Source organism: Chionomys nivalis, chromosome 22 (assembly GCF_950005125.1).
Source record: "Chionomys nivalis chromosome 22, mChiNiv1.1, whole genome shotgun sequence".
Taxonomy (NCBI): domain Eukaryota; kingdom Metazoa; phylum Chordata; class Mammalia; order Rodentia; family Cricetidae; genus Chionomys; species Chionomys nivalis.
In genome coordinates, this window is record NC_080107.1 from 51,564,627 (window position 1) to 51,579,848 (window position 15,222).

The window sequence follows — 15,222 nt, forward strand, 5'->3', positions numbered from 1 at the left end:
AAAGTGAAAAAGATGTGGTAGAAGATGTTGCTGAGAAAAATGGACTTATTCAAGGTCACACAGGTAGTGGGGAAACAGATTCTCTTGTGAGTGCATTAATGTATCTGGAACATACTTGAACTCTCTCATAGGAAGTTTCTTCTTTATAGTTTTAATGCTTCATATACTAACCTGAGTGTTCATGTTCCTAAGGTTAGAGACCCACCCGATTGCTTTATTGAACTTCCACTGTGAAATTCCCTGACTTCTATGCAATTGAAATGAGTGCTTCAAGCATAAAGCAATGTGGTTTATTTATAGAATTGACTTCCGGTTCACATGTATTGGGCCTGCTTCTTGATGCTGAATTTTCTGTCAAAGGTTGTTTATTTCTAACCCATTTTAGTTTCCTGTCGCTTTGTGGCTTGGTATTATGACCCACAACAGGAACTCCAGGAAACCTGTCATACACGCTGTAGCCAGATTGAGACCCTGTCAGTTACAAAAACCTAAACTGCACATTATTTTACAGCCATATTTGGATATAAATTTGAGTTGGGCATTGCTATATTAGGTAGAAACTGAGCTTTAGAAACGTCACTCAGAGCCAAACTCTTTTGTGAACGGTTCTTAAGTGGTATTGGACTATTATTAGTTCTACGGTCGTGGGCAGGGCCTTCATCTCTGAGCCTCAGTTTCAATGTCTCCAAAGTGGGGACTATAATGTTTACCTGTGGCACTATCGGCAGGAGGAGATGAGCTAATATGAGTAAAGCAAGCAGGCCAGGCCTGCATTCATGTAGACCTGGCACGCTGATTGCTGCTCTCCAGCAGAACTTGTTAAAAATCCCATCAGGAGGAATTGTTTGCCTTTGCTTTATTCATTTCATTTCTTTTTTTGCATGTTTTTAAAGACAGGTTCTCGCCGGGCGGTGGTGGAGCGCGCCTTTAATCCCAGCACTCGGGAGGCAGAGGCAGGCGGATCTCTGTGAGTTCGAGACCAGCCTGGTCTACAAGAGCTAGTTCCAGGACAGGCTCCAAAGCCACAGAGAAACCCTGTCTCAAATAAATAAATAAATAAATAAATAAATAAATAAATAAATAAATAAATAAAGAAAGAAAGAAAGAAAGAAAGAAAGACAGGCTGTCATCTAGCTTGAGCTAGCCTCCAGTTTGCTGTTCAACTGAGGATGGACATTGAACTCCTAACTGCAAGAATTGTAGGCATGCCTCACCACATGTGGCATTATGTGTTGCTCATTTTCTTTTCATTAGAAAAGTAATGCTGGTAATAATAGTTGCACACCTTGAGCAGTTAGCGTGTGCCAGGTACCGTGCTGGATGTTTTATGTGTATTCGGTGTTTCATTTTCAGGTGAGGCCCAACTTTCTCACTGATAGGGAAAGGATGAGTTACCCCAGAGAGAAATTTACATCCACATCTGACTGAAAGTTCTGACATGTACAAGTGTCCTCATCATATCTGACCCTAGCACAGATGTTCTTGAAATGAAAACTGATAACAATAAGTATTTTTTATGTCCCTATTACCTAGTAGACACCATGCCAAGTGTTTTACCTGTCTAGCCTCTTTATTCCCAACTGGAAGACATAAGTACCAGTCCCATTTTACAGAAGAGCAAGTGAAGACTCAGCAGTTCTTATTTAGTAAATGGTGGAGCTGGGATTGGGTTTTATATCTTCGTGCTGCAGAATGACTGCTCTTGTGTATTGCGTTATGCTATGTCAACACTTTAGCAGTTTTTTTTTTTTAAATGAGATGTGATTTCCAAAGATAGTGCTTCCAGACACTTGGTACTAATTGTTCTTAATTTTTAGCTAAGTAATAACCAGATTCTTGGCAGAAGCTCTTAGTGTGATATTTGTTGGCTAGGACTGTGTTCTGTCTCAGAAGAAGCAATAGCCTCTTTGTATGGTCAGAGACCTCAGAAATGTGTATAACTTGTGTTAACTCAATGGATCTTGGCATTTCCTAGTTCTAGACCGTGGAAGACCTCAAACCTCAATCATACTTCAGACTCAAATTAAAGTGGATTCTAATTGGTAATCAGTGCATAAGGAACCAAAGAAAATTTTAATTAAATGCTGCCATGTAAATTTTCCAGTCATTTTATGCCTATTAAAATGTTTTTCTTACTTATAGTCCCTTCTAGTGCTCTGCCTTTCCTCTTTAAACTTTATCAAGAGTTTGTGCTTTTGCTCATATAAGGGCTTAATTAACATCATCATAGATTTGGGCTGCCGCACATTTGCTTAACAGACATTTAGATGCATGGAAAGAACTCCACAGACTGGGTGGGTCACTCAAGTCTCTGAACACCAGTTTCTTCCTCCTGTAAGATGAGGATAATAGTTCTTTTTGAGGCTATTGGGAGGCGGCTTAGAGATAATGTATGAGTTCATGCATCAGTTAGAGGACTTGCTTGGTAGTTGGCATGAATTGGTTTTGGAAGTTGCTATGGGTTTTCTTTTATAGAGATCTTTTGTCTCATTTCTTTTAGTGGCTGTTTCTGTGGATTCTCTTTCATCATGGCCTTGGGAATAAAGTGCCTCCGCCTGCTACACCCTGCCTTTTGCACTTACCTTACTACTTTGACCAGACCTGTTTCAGAAATTTCCATGAAGCCTGTGCATGGAAGACAACATGACCAAAGGCAATACTTAGCCTACCCAGCCATGCCAGTTCGCCAGTTTGCAACCAAGAAAGCTAAAGGTAGGTGACCTCCCTCCCCTCTCAGCCCTTTCTTGCATTTAAGAGATCTCAGAGATTTGTTGAGCCCAGGGCTTGTTTTGTTACCATTATACCTTATTTATTTCTTGTAGGCTCATAAAATGCCTACTTTATTTCATTTAGATACAAAACTAGAGGTAAAAGTATCAAGCCCACCGGAGTGCTTGTGGCAGGGATCAGCATACACTCATTCTTTAGGAAGATTTGAATTGAGGGTATAATTAAAGCCAGAAGGGTTTTGGGTGACAGGGCATTAAAGCCACGGGTTTAGATGGATGATCTTAATGGCTTATGTCATCCAAGAATGAGATTTTGATGTTCCGCAGGTCTTAGCTTAAATGCCACTTCCTCCGGGATGCCTTCCTTGGCCTGAGCCTGGGTCAGGTCTCCTGTTCTATGCAGTCGTATACACTATTATTTTACTCTGGACACGCTTAGAACTGCAGTAATTAATTAATCAGTTGTAAAATTGATTATTGTTCGTTAGCTGTCTGCCATGATGATCATCTTTCTCTTTGTTGTTTAGCGCTCTCCAGGGCTATATTGATGTAATTAGATTTTCAGAAACTTCGTTGGGAAAATGGATGACAGAGGGTGATGAGGCAAACCTGATGCTTGGGGTGGGTCAGGAGTCCTGCTGTCCCTGGTGGTGCTAGAATGTGCTGCTGAGTGTTTCCACTGGGACTTTCCTTTTCTGCTTTCACACAGATCTGCTTTTATTGAAAGAAAGATTAACACACTGCTGAAAGAAAATTAACCCTTAGAAGACTTATCTTGTTAATCTTGGATTTGTATGTTATTTTTAAAGTTTTCTAATCCAATCCTTAGCATTATCTATTGAAAACAATTATAATTTTCCAGTGAAGAAATCCTTACAATTACCTAATAAATATACATGTTAACAAGTTGAAAATATAGAAGTCAGGATATAGTTGTTTGGAAAAAAAAATTGCCCATGGCTGCCTCCAGATAGAGGAAGAAGAGGAAACCTGGGGATTCTGATGCTATGATGTCATAGTCTTCTAGATGCTCAATATGGCCTGCAAGTAGGAGCTTCTTCTTTTTGGTTGCTCCTCAAAGAGTTGACTGTTTTCATTCTCTTAGATTCCTTGGAGTCATTCTACAATAGGATACTGTAGTGATATTTCATGTGTATTTTAATAAATAAAGCTTGCTTGAAGATCAAAACACAAAACAGCCACACTAGTTATCCATACAGGCCAGATAGTGGTAGCACACACCTTTAATCCCAACAGCCACACTAGTTAGCCATAGAGACTGGGCAGTGGTGCAGGCCTTTAATTCCAGCACTGGAGAGGAATATAAGGCAGGATGACACAGGAATTTGTTCTCTTTTCTATAACATGAAGGGGCCTGCTTGTTGGGTTTTCTGTCCGGCCTGGTACCCCACAGCTGGCAAGCCCCAAAGAAAATCACACAGAGATCTCCATAAGTTATAAAACTGATTGGCCCATTAGCTCAGGCTTCTTGTTAACTCTTGTAACTTATATTAACCCATTGTTCTTATTTATGCTAGCCACATGGCTCAGTACTTTTCACAGTTGGGCAGGTTACATCTTGCTTCTTGGTGGCCTGGGCAGGAATGGGAGGAATGGGCTTCCTCCTTCCTAGCATTCTCTTGTTCTCATCGCCCTGCCTCTACTTCCTGTCTGGTTGACCCACCTACCTATACTTCCTGTGTGGCCAATCAGCGTTTATTTAAAACATGATTGACAGAATACAGACAATTCTCCCGCACCATTTTTCAGTCTGAAGATTTCATAGAAGTAAGAGCTCTCTAGTGACTTGGCTGCTTTGCTTTTCTGATCTTTAGGTTGAACAGCAATATCTGTCTCAGGGTTTTTATTATTCGTACTACATTTGGTGCCCAACGTTTGGGGTACAGATTCACGAAAAAGCCGTTTGCTTATAACTTTTTAGCTGCCTGTGGGGCTCTAGCTCCACCCAAATGGGCTTTCTTTTTTTTCCCCAAGTCCCATGAGTAAGTTCGGGATTTTTCTGTTGTAGCCTCTCTGAAACAGTTTCCAGCTGCCACCCAAACTCCAGGAGCTCCTGAGCTCCAAAGGCCACAGGATACACCCACCCTAGACTGCCTAGTTCTGCCTTCAGGTGGCCTCCCTCCACACGTGCTTTTTCCGAACAATCCTGTGTGTTTTTCAGACAGCTCCCTCCCTCTCTCCGCTGTGGGTTGCTGACTCTTTGAACCCCCTTCTTGGGCTACTGCCAAGCTAGGTAGCTGCTTTGAAATCCAGTCAGGCTTTTACTGCTCTATGCAGGAGCAGCCAGTCTCACATCTTCCCCAATATCATAGGTAGATATTGTAAGACAATCAGGAATCTTTTTTTTTTTTTTTTTTTTTTTTTTTTTTTTTTTTTTTTTTGGGTTTGTTGAGACAGGGTTTCTCTGGAGGGATTTGGGTCTCTGTATAATAATATGCTGGACAGGCCCCAGAAAAACCTAATAAAACAGATCACAGATTTAAATCCAGACAGAATTTAATGAAGAACCAATTTTAGCATTGCATTATAAGAATAGAGAGGAACAGCCTGGTTTTCAAACAACCACCTTAAATATATCCAGTAACCTTACGTGAATTACCAAATGGCAGAGGCTCTGTTACAGTTAAGTAGACTCCTATGTCAATGTTAGATTTAAGGAGATTCAAGGAAGCAATAGTCATATGGCATGCATTCACCTTTTGTGAAGCAAATGTTAAATTTGTGGCTAGTTTGTAATAGAATTAATTATCCCTAAAGACTTAGAGCCTGGTCTACAAGTACAATGGAGTACCTGGTTCAGAGAACAGGCTAAGATTATTGGACAACAGAGTAAAGAAATCTCCCAAGATCAAATTCTTGGAGAAGGAGATTATGATATTACAGAAAGGCAAGCTGTATGTGATGACCACACCCTGGATTTATGCCACACAGCAGCTTTAAATGCTTGGGACAGAATTGGAGTCGTTTACTAAAGTTATACAGGGCCCAAAGGAAGCCTTTATATATTTCTTACAAAGATTGACATCAGCAGTAAATAGAAAGATGCCAAATTAAGAAGCTAGACCAATAATAACTGAATTTCTGTCTTTTAGAAATGCCAGTTCTTTATGTGAAAGGATAATTAGTCTACTAGAGGCAGGCCAGCACCTTTGGAGCAATGGATTTGAGATACAGTTAATACTGAATCTCACAAACATGATGTGCATAGATAGGAGAGGTGATTTCCAGAGGTTTGTGGAAAAATTGAAATGCCAAATGTTTTAATTGTGACAAACAAGGTCCCCTTAAGAGGGATTGTAGACATGGTGTTCCTAGAAACAATGCTTTTTCTAAGTATAATCCCTTCAGAATGCCCCTCCCTTCTGGATTATGCAGAAGGTGCAGAAAATGCAGGGATTGGACTAATAAATGTAGATCAATGAGGAATATTCAGGGTAATCCTTTGCCATAGGGAAACTCTGTGAGGAGCGTCTTGCAGGCCTGTATAGCAAATCCGGTCCAGTTGTTTTCTTCCATCGTAGAGGAAACTTCTTTTCAGAGCAATTAAAGAACCTAATGCCTGTTGTAAGAAACCATACTGCTCTGTATAATAGAATAACTATAGAAGAGAGAACAAAAAATTTAGGAAGAATCATAAAGTGAGTATTTTGGCAAACTTCTATAAATGAACAAAACCAAATTTAAAAATATGAATAAGTGATGTTACCATTGAAGGTCTGGTAGACACAGGTGTGGATGTAACAATTTCATCAAATCTTAGCATCCAAATTAGCCTCCTCAGGATGTAAATGTTCAGTTTTTAGGGATTAGAACTTCATCTCAGATAAAGCAGAGTGCGAGATGGATCAAATGTATAGGGTCAGAAGGACAGATGGGATTATTAAAACCATATGTGGCTAATATAGCAATGAATCTATGGGAATGTAATTTGTTACAGCAATGGAATACTCAGATTAACATTCCTCCAGTCTTATAAACAAACAAAAAATTAATGTATGTTTTTTGGGGAAAATATTACAAAATATTATAGAGAACAGTCACCAACCATTCAGGTTGTACAAGAACAGGACACAGCAGCTGCTAATATTTCAAAGGCACCGACAGCCCTACCTTTAAAATGGTTGACAGACAAACCTGTATGGGTTAAGCAATGGCTTTTAACACTAGAGAAACTGCAGGCTCTAGAACAGCGGATACAGGAGCAACCAAATGCTCAGCATATTGAAGAATCAACCAGCCCTTAGGATTCTCCTGTATTTGTTGTTAAAAAGAAATCTGGAAAATGGAGAATGGAAACATCTAAGAACTGTTAATAATTAAAGGTGGTTTAGCTAATGGGCTCTCTATAGTCTGGCATTCCTCTGCCTTCTCTATTGCCTAAAGAATGACCTCTTATAGTTATTGATTTAAAAGGTTATTTCTTCATTATACCTTTACAAGAAAAGGACAGAGAATTTGCCTTCACAGTACCTGCTTATAATAATTCTCAGCCTACTAAGAGATAACAATGGAGGATTCTCTTACAGGGAATGCTAAATAACCCCATGCTGTGCCAATATTTTGTAGGGCAGCCATTGGAAATATGTACACAATTTCATTAGTCTATACTTTACCATTATTATATCAATGTCATTTTACTATCTGATTCAAATGTAGATATGTTAAAAAACATATTTAAGGAAGTAAAGAAAATTTTGTCTTGTTAGGGATTACAAATTGCTCCTGAAAAATGCAAAGAGGAGATTCTATTAATTATTTAGGCTGTAAAATAGGCTTACAAAAAGTTAAGACACCAAAAGGTGCAAATTAGGAGAGATTAATTGCAAACTCTTAATGACTTCCAAAGATTGCTAGGAGATATTTCCTATTGGGATAGGTCCTGATGACCTGATTAACTTAAACAAAACCTTAGGTGGTAAAAAGGACTTTAATAGTTCAGGAAATTATCAGCTGAAGCTGAGAGAGAATTGACTTTGGTGGAAGAGAAATAAGTGTATTGTGTGGATCTGAGTCTTAACTACATTCTGGTCGTATTACTTTCCAAGAATTCCCCTACAGGAATTTTAATGCAGAAGGAAGTTATTACCTCAGAGTGTATCTTTTTACCACATACTTGGAGTAAAAAATTAAAAGTGTATGTGGAAAAGGTCTCTGAGTTAATTCTAAAAGGAAAATTGAGACTTTATCAATTAGGAATAGACCCAGAAAAATTATAATTTATACCTTTTAATAGTGATGGTATTAACCATTTTTGGAAAGAAAGTGAACCTTGGCAAAGAGCTTGTAATAATTTTTTGGGGAGAGAGATTAACAACAACTGTCCCCAAAGTGAGAGAATTTGACTTATAAAGAGAGCTAATTGGATCCTTCTCATCATTTTATGGGACACACCAATAACCGAATCCGTATATTCTTTACTGATACAAATCAAGAAAGGCAGGTTAAAATCAGAAAATTTAAGTAAAGTGGATCAAAACCCTTATGATTCTGTCCAAAAGTCAGAATTACATGCTATTCTCATGCTACTAAGGGATTTCAAAGAACCCTTCAACATGGTTATAGATTCGCAATATGTAGGAAGAGTTGCTTTGCATATTGAAACTGCTGAATTTATACCAGATGAGACAGAATTGACTTTATTATTTATTCAGTTACAAGATACAATTAGGAATAGGAATCATCCAATATACATAACACACATCTGATGCCATATGGGTCTGCCAGTTCTTCTAGCACAAGATAATGTAGAAATTGGTTAGTTATTGATTGGAAATGTTCTGGAGGCCTCAGAATTTCATAGAAACATCGTGCCAATAGCAAAGGTTAAAAAAGACTTTTGTATCACATGGCAACAAGTCAAGGAGATTATAAGGAAACGTCCTATTTGCTCCTTACACAGCCACACACACCACTACATGCAGGAAATAACCCAAGGGTACTCAAAGGAATAAAATCTGGTAGATGGATGTGCTCCATTTTGTAGAATTTGGAAAACTAAAGTATGTTCACCACACCATTGATACCCATTATGGTTTTCAGTGGGCAGCTGCTTTGAGTTTGGAAAACATTGTTTCGGTAATCACACATTTGCTACAAGTTATGGCCATCATGTGGTAGACCTGTACAAATAAAGACAGACAATGTCCCAGCATTTGTCTCTGTGAAAATGAAACTGTTTTCCTTATAATGTAAATCATATTGCAGGCACACAACACAGTCCTACAGGCCAGGCAGTTATAGAAAGATAACATGTCTAAAGGATATGTTAAATAAACAGAAAGGGATGATAAATACCCTCAGAAATAGATTACTTTACTAACTTTGAAGTTTCTAAATGCTAATGAGAAAGGAATAACAGCTGCAGAGAGACATTGGATAATAGACAAAATCTATAGAGTTAAATCAACTGATATACTTTAAAGATGTACTGACCTCAGATTGGAAATCAGGACATGTGTCACGTTGGTGAAGGGATTTTGCTTTTGTTTCCACAGGAGAAGAAAAGCCATGGATACCATCAAAATTGATAAAGATTTGAGTTGAACAAGAGACACTTCTTACTTAGAAGAGATGATAGTTCATCAAACTACGTAATCATTTAATCTAAGCTAATCTATAAAACTAACAAATGCTTTTTATTTGATCAGATGTAACTTCCCAAAAGAGAATATCCCCCAAATTAGGAACTGTTCAGAACAATTTCAAGGTGGCTAGCTGAGATGATCCAGCCTCACAGGCTGCTCTAGCCAGGACTTGAGACAAGCCCTGCACTTTCCCATCACACAGAGACTGGACAACAAATGACACAGCTGCCTCATTCAGGACTTGACAATTAACCCATATTTTTCCTTTCAGAATCCCCTAATGATGCCATGTGCCCCAGACAACAAGAAGTAAATTTGAGAATAAAACAGCCACATTCCCAAGAGGTGGGGTGGGTGGTTTTTGGTCTTTCAGTGGGTTATAGCTATTTTTCATTGTTTAGAGGGATTGGGTACAAGTTGTTATTGGTTACAGCCAGGAGACACATTGGGCAACAGAGACTAGATTCAGAGTTCTTGTTTTGAAAAGAAAAAAGGGGTATATAGATATGAGAGAATAAAAAGGTAGATTATTGAATCTACTCTTAAAAGAAAGAGCATATATAGATACGATAAAAGATAGATTATTGAGTCTACTTTTTAAAAGCAACTACTAGTTTTAGATGTTTTATATTGGATTGGCCTTTTGTATATTGTATACAAATTTTGTATATTGATATAAATTTGAGGTTAATTTTGTTAGAACATACTGTACATATATTTCTACTCCCATTCAAGGTATTGTACCTGTACAACTTATTTAACAATATAATGCAAATTTCTAGTCCTTGTTGTTACCAATTGTTTAGGATAAGGTAATGCAGATTAGTACTTAATCACCTATTTATAACTTAACTCGTAGTCACTTTAGATATGTGGGGTTTTTTTGTTTTGTTTTTTGGTTTTTTTTTTTTTTGGATTTTTTGAGACAGGGTTTCTCCGTAGCTTTTTTGGTTCCTGTCCTGGAACTAGCTCTTGTAGACCAGGCTGGACTCAAACTCACAGAGATCTGCCTGCCTCTGCCTCCCAGTGCTGGGATTAAAGGTGTGTGTCACCACCGCCTGGCTTAGATATGTTTTCAAGGTCAAACAAAGGTATATTTTAGATAAGCAGGTCATCTTCAAAGACTTTAGAGGTCTACAGAATATGGCATTTAAGATGGTTTAATAACATAGGTACTTTTTTTTTTTTTTTTTTTTTATGACAATGAGATATTGTCTGCTCTTGGCAGCACCAGTCCTACTTCAGGGAAGAAACTCACATGGAATTAACTTTCTTTGTGGCATATGCCTGCACATTTATCCCATTACCCCAGTACTCTCCTTCCCTGCACTCTAGTCTAATCTGAGTAAGTATGATTGGTGATAATGGGCATTCCTTTTTATTCTTGACTTTAGAGGGAATTATTTTTTTTAAAGGTTTATTTATGTATACAGTGTTCTGCCTGCTGTATGCTTGCAGGCCAGAAGAGGGCACCAGATCTCATTATAGATATTTGTGAGCCACCATGTGGTTGCTGGGAATTGAACTCTGGACTTCTGGAAAAGCATGCAGTGCTCTCTCTTAACCTCTGAGCCATCTCTCCAGCCCCTAGAGAACACTTCTTATATGTTGATGTAAAGAATGTTTCCTTTCTATTTTTCATCATCCCTTTTAAGTAAATATATCTAATCCTTGAGCTTTTTAAAAAGGCATTAGCAACTTCTTTTTTGTTGTTGTTGTTACTAGGCAAAGAATTTTATTAACATTTTCCTGAACTTTAATCCTACACTTATTCAGCTTAATTTACTGCAAAGAATGAATTGTGTTTAAGCAAAAACTGAAAAGAGCTGCAGTGTCCAAGGGACTTGGGCCTAAAAATATTAGCACTCTTGATTTGATCAGATCCATAAACAAAAGACCTTTAAAAAGCAACCATGATATAAAACAGTAGCGCACTTCTTCAGAAGGTGCCTCCACTCAGTTTCCCCATTCCTAGAAGCGTCATCAACATTCTCCACCAGATCTGGGACTTCATCATCATCCTCTCCAGTAGCAAGTGGTGCTCTTCTACCACAGATTGTCTCGGCAGAGCTTCAGCCAGTCTCCTTAAACTAGTCAGACTGTCTGCCGCAAGCTGGTTTAGAATGCTGGGAAGCATTTCTGTCATTTGTTTGGTCTCAGCGTGGCCTGTAACAGTGAAGGTGTTTGCTACCAGAGATGCCTGAACTTTGGGGTTGTTAAAATGGATCACTGTTCCTTGGTTTGTAAACATGTTCACCTCTTCAGTACCAGAGATATTGTTGTACCCCTAACTTCTTTAAGGAGAACTGCAGTTTTTTATCATCTGCTGTGGCCATTCTGTGAACCCCTTCTTTCTGTGCACTTGTGCCTGCAGTTTACAGTTTTTCCTGGTTCGTGATCGTCTTCTTCTTTCTGCAAGCAGTTCCTTTCCCACCAATGCACACTTGTGTCTGCAGTTTGCTGTTTTCTTGGTTCATGATCGTCTCTTTCATCTTGTCGGAGTGGGGGACTAGGGTTCGTGCTCAGGGAGTTTCATGCCGACCAGCTGAGATAAGATGCACACACGTAGGGTTGTTAGATGGGGCCACGCGGGGGACTAGGGTTCGTGCTCAGGGAGTCTCTAGCCAACCAGCTGAGATAGGACGCATACACGTGGGAACGTAAGATGGCCAAAAGGCACTAACTTCTAATCAGATGATAGACTGTGTTTATTGAGTTGGTTCTACCTTCTCCTTTAATTTTTGCAGCGCTGGGAATTAAACGCAGGGCCTGGTGTGTGCTGAGCATGTCCTACACTCTGCCAGATCTCCAGTACTCCCCTGCCTTTAGTCTGTTAATGGAGGAAATCAACAGCCATAGCTTTTCTGATGTTAAATCACTCTCTGCAGTTTTGAATAGAGCCCTGCTTAGTTTTGATAATTTAAATATATATTGTGCTTGATACCTAATCTGTGTATTCATTACTGGATTTATCAAGTTTGTATATAGGATATATATTAGACTCTTTAGTCTGTGCTTGCATATGTAAATTTAGGCTGAATGTAATCCCACATAATGAAGGGCTTAACTCTTTCCCTGCCCTTGTTAGGTCTTGTTGCTTACATTAGCCTCATTGTGTGAGATGAGTGATAGGATGGTTAAGTTCCTTACCTCCTTGGTAGAACCTGCCTGTGAATTCATCTGGATCTGGAATACATAAATAAACTTGAAATCATAGATTTAGTTTCTTTAATAGTTACGAGACTGCTTATATTTTATATTTAGATTTTTTTTTTCTGTTTTCAAAGCTGTTGGTCTAAATTATCCTAATGGCCTCTTAAGATTAAAAATTTTTAACACTCGGGAGTCAGAGGCAGGGGGACCAGGCCAGCCTGGTCTACAGAGCAGGTTCTAGTATACCCAGGGCTATACAGAGAAACCTTGTCTCAAAAAGAAAAAACAAAATAAAAGATTAAAACTTTTACTGTTTTGATAACTCTTTTATGTTCTCTTTTTTCTTAGCATCTTTTGTATCATCATCATTTTGCCAAAGTTTATCAGTATTACAAGCTTTTTAAAAAGAATCTCTTTTGTTTGGTTTATTTTTCAAGACAGGGTTTATCTGTGTAGTCCTGGCTGTCCTGGAAGTCGCTCTGTAGACCAGACTGATTTAGAACTCACAGAGATCCACCTGCCTCTGTCTCCTGAGTGCTGGCATTAAAGGCGTGCGCCACCACCACCTTATGCACAATTAATAAAAGCTCAGAGTCACATATTGAGGTTCAGCCTGAAGATATGAAAAGCAAAGCAGCCAGCCACTGGTTCTTACCTCTAACTCAGTCTGAAATGGCGATCCTGCCTCCAGGAATCTCAGAATGACACTGTGACTAAGAGCAGTCTCCTCCTGTTTTACAGTTCTCTCTAGTTTTGGGATTAAAGGCATACACCGCCAGGTTTCTATGGCAACTAGTGTGGCTACTGGGATTAAAGATATGTCTGTAAGGCTGACCAGTGGGACTGTTTTATTCTCTGATCTTCAGGCAGGCTTTATTTACTAAAACACAAATGAAAAGCTACTACAAACGCCAGGCTAAAAGTCTTTTAATTTGTTTTTTATTTTGTTGACAATAATATTTATTGTGTTTTTTACTTATTCCTTCTTGAGACAAGGTCTGTTGTAACACGTAGCTCTAGCTGGCCTGGAACTCACTGTGTAGGTCAAGCTGGCCTTGAATTTACAGAGATCATAGCTTTAATCCTGATGGGATTAAAAGGCAACCTGTACTTAGAATCACATTTTCTGTTTATTTAACTTTTTATTTGCTTTGCTTACCAGTTACTGAGAAAGGTGTGTTAAAATCTCACGGTGTAATTGTAGATTGAACAGTTTCCCCTTTTTAATTTTGAGATTGCCTTAAATATATATATATATATATATATATATGCCCAGAATTGTTATAAATCTTCCGATATTATTTTGAAGTAGCCCTCATTTCTAATAATGCATTGTCTTAATGTATTGTTTTACTTACTATTATAAAACTCACTTTGTTTTCATTAATATTTTTCAGGTTTATAAAATTTTCCTATCAATTAAACCTGTCTTCACATATTTATAAAGTTTCTTGTATATTCTATATGATTAAGTTAAAGTCTTACTGAGAACCTTGAACTTCTAGCTAGTCATTTTGATTCATCTCTGTTTATCTTATTTGTTGAATATTTACATTTTAATTTTGTCCTTTTTTGTGGCTTTCTAACTTTTTCTTCCTTTCTATTAAGTTCAGGGTTCTTTATTCCCTTTTCATCTCTGCGATTTGCAAGCTTTATGTGTATAATCTGTCTTTACTTGGATAGTTAGTTACCTTTTTTTTTTTTTAACCTTTTCACAGAAATAAACTACAACTTGCTAACTTTTCCAAACTGAAATCACCAGTGTAACCAAGACTCTCCTTACTCCTCAATCAAGAACTGGTGTTGCGGGGACCCATACCTGTAATCTTAGCGCTCAGGAGGCTGAAGCAGACATACATGCATACATACATACATGCATACATAGCAAGACATTGTCTCAGAAACTAGAAGCTGGGGATTGTAGCTCAGTGGTAGAACACTCAGGTCTTGAGGTTGACTATTCTCAGCACATGAGAAGTCCCTTTTCACCCACATCTAGTGAGTGCCACCCTCTCCTGGTGCCCTTTGCAGGTAATTACTATCCAGATGTCTGGTGGCGTGGGTTGGTTTTGTCTGTTTTACTGTTCTTATATGTGGCTCTTTAGCTGTAGTATATATCTTTGTGTCTTGCCTCTTTGTTCAACATGTAATTTTGATTCCTTGTAGATAAATCTGTCTTTTCTCTCCAGGTTTTAAAATTATCTGTATGTCTTAGATTTTCTTCATTTACAATCTGTCCAGATACAGATTTGCTTCTATTGTCCTGCTCGTAATGCGTTTTTTTGAATTGACATCTTTTATTAGTTCCAAAAATTCTAAGCCCTTAGCTTGTTTACTCAAAAGTGGTGGGGCTTCAAGGAGGATGGTGACTTGAACAAACCTCTGGAAAAGTTATCTTGCTTCTTGTTTGCTGGTTACTTTGGACAAAATATTTCAATGGCCTGTACCTCAAGTTCTCACATTCCTACCTCAGATCTATCTTGAATACAAACAGAAGAGCATGTTTGAAATTGCATTGCAAATTAGGATGTCAAACACAGATAGCACAGAGTTAAGCTGGCCCCAGACACTGAAAATTGCTGAGTGGATTTTAATAATGCTTTGTTAAACGTTTAGTGAGTGAGCATCGCAGTCTTGGTTACGCAGATTCTGTCCATTTCCAGCTTTCCTCTCCTTCCCACACCTGTGTGGAAACACAAGAGTATTTGTGTCACGTGCACATTTTAGAATGTCTG

At 38.3% G+C, this 15,222-nt stretch overlaps 1 protein-coding gene and 1 pseudogene across 2 annotated transcripts in view; one reads left to right on the plus strand and one right to left on the minus strand.

Annotated features, from left to right (window-relative positions):
• Positions 1-15,222, plus strand: part of Mrrf (mitochondrial ribosome recycling factor) — a 67,834-nt gene that overhangs the window by 3,045 nt on the left and 49,567 nt on the right. For both annotated transcript variants that reach the window (XM_057755131.1, XM_057755129.1), the window contains exon 2: positions 2,501-2,712. In XM_057755131.1, coding sequence (XP_057611114.1) covers positions 2,529-2,712 — 184 coding nt within the window. In that variant the 5' untranslated portion in view covers positions 2,501-2,528. The remainder of the gene's footprint in view (positions 1-2,500; positions 2,713-15,222) is intronic.
• LOC130864781 (transcription factor BTF3-like) lies at positions 11,107-11,811 on the minus strand (annotated as a pseudogene).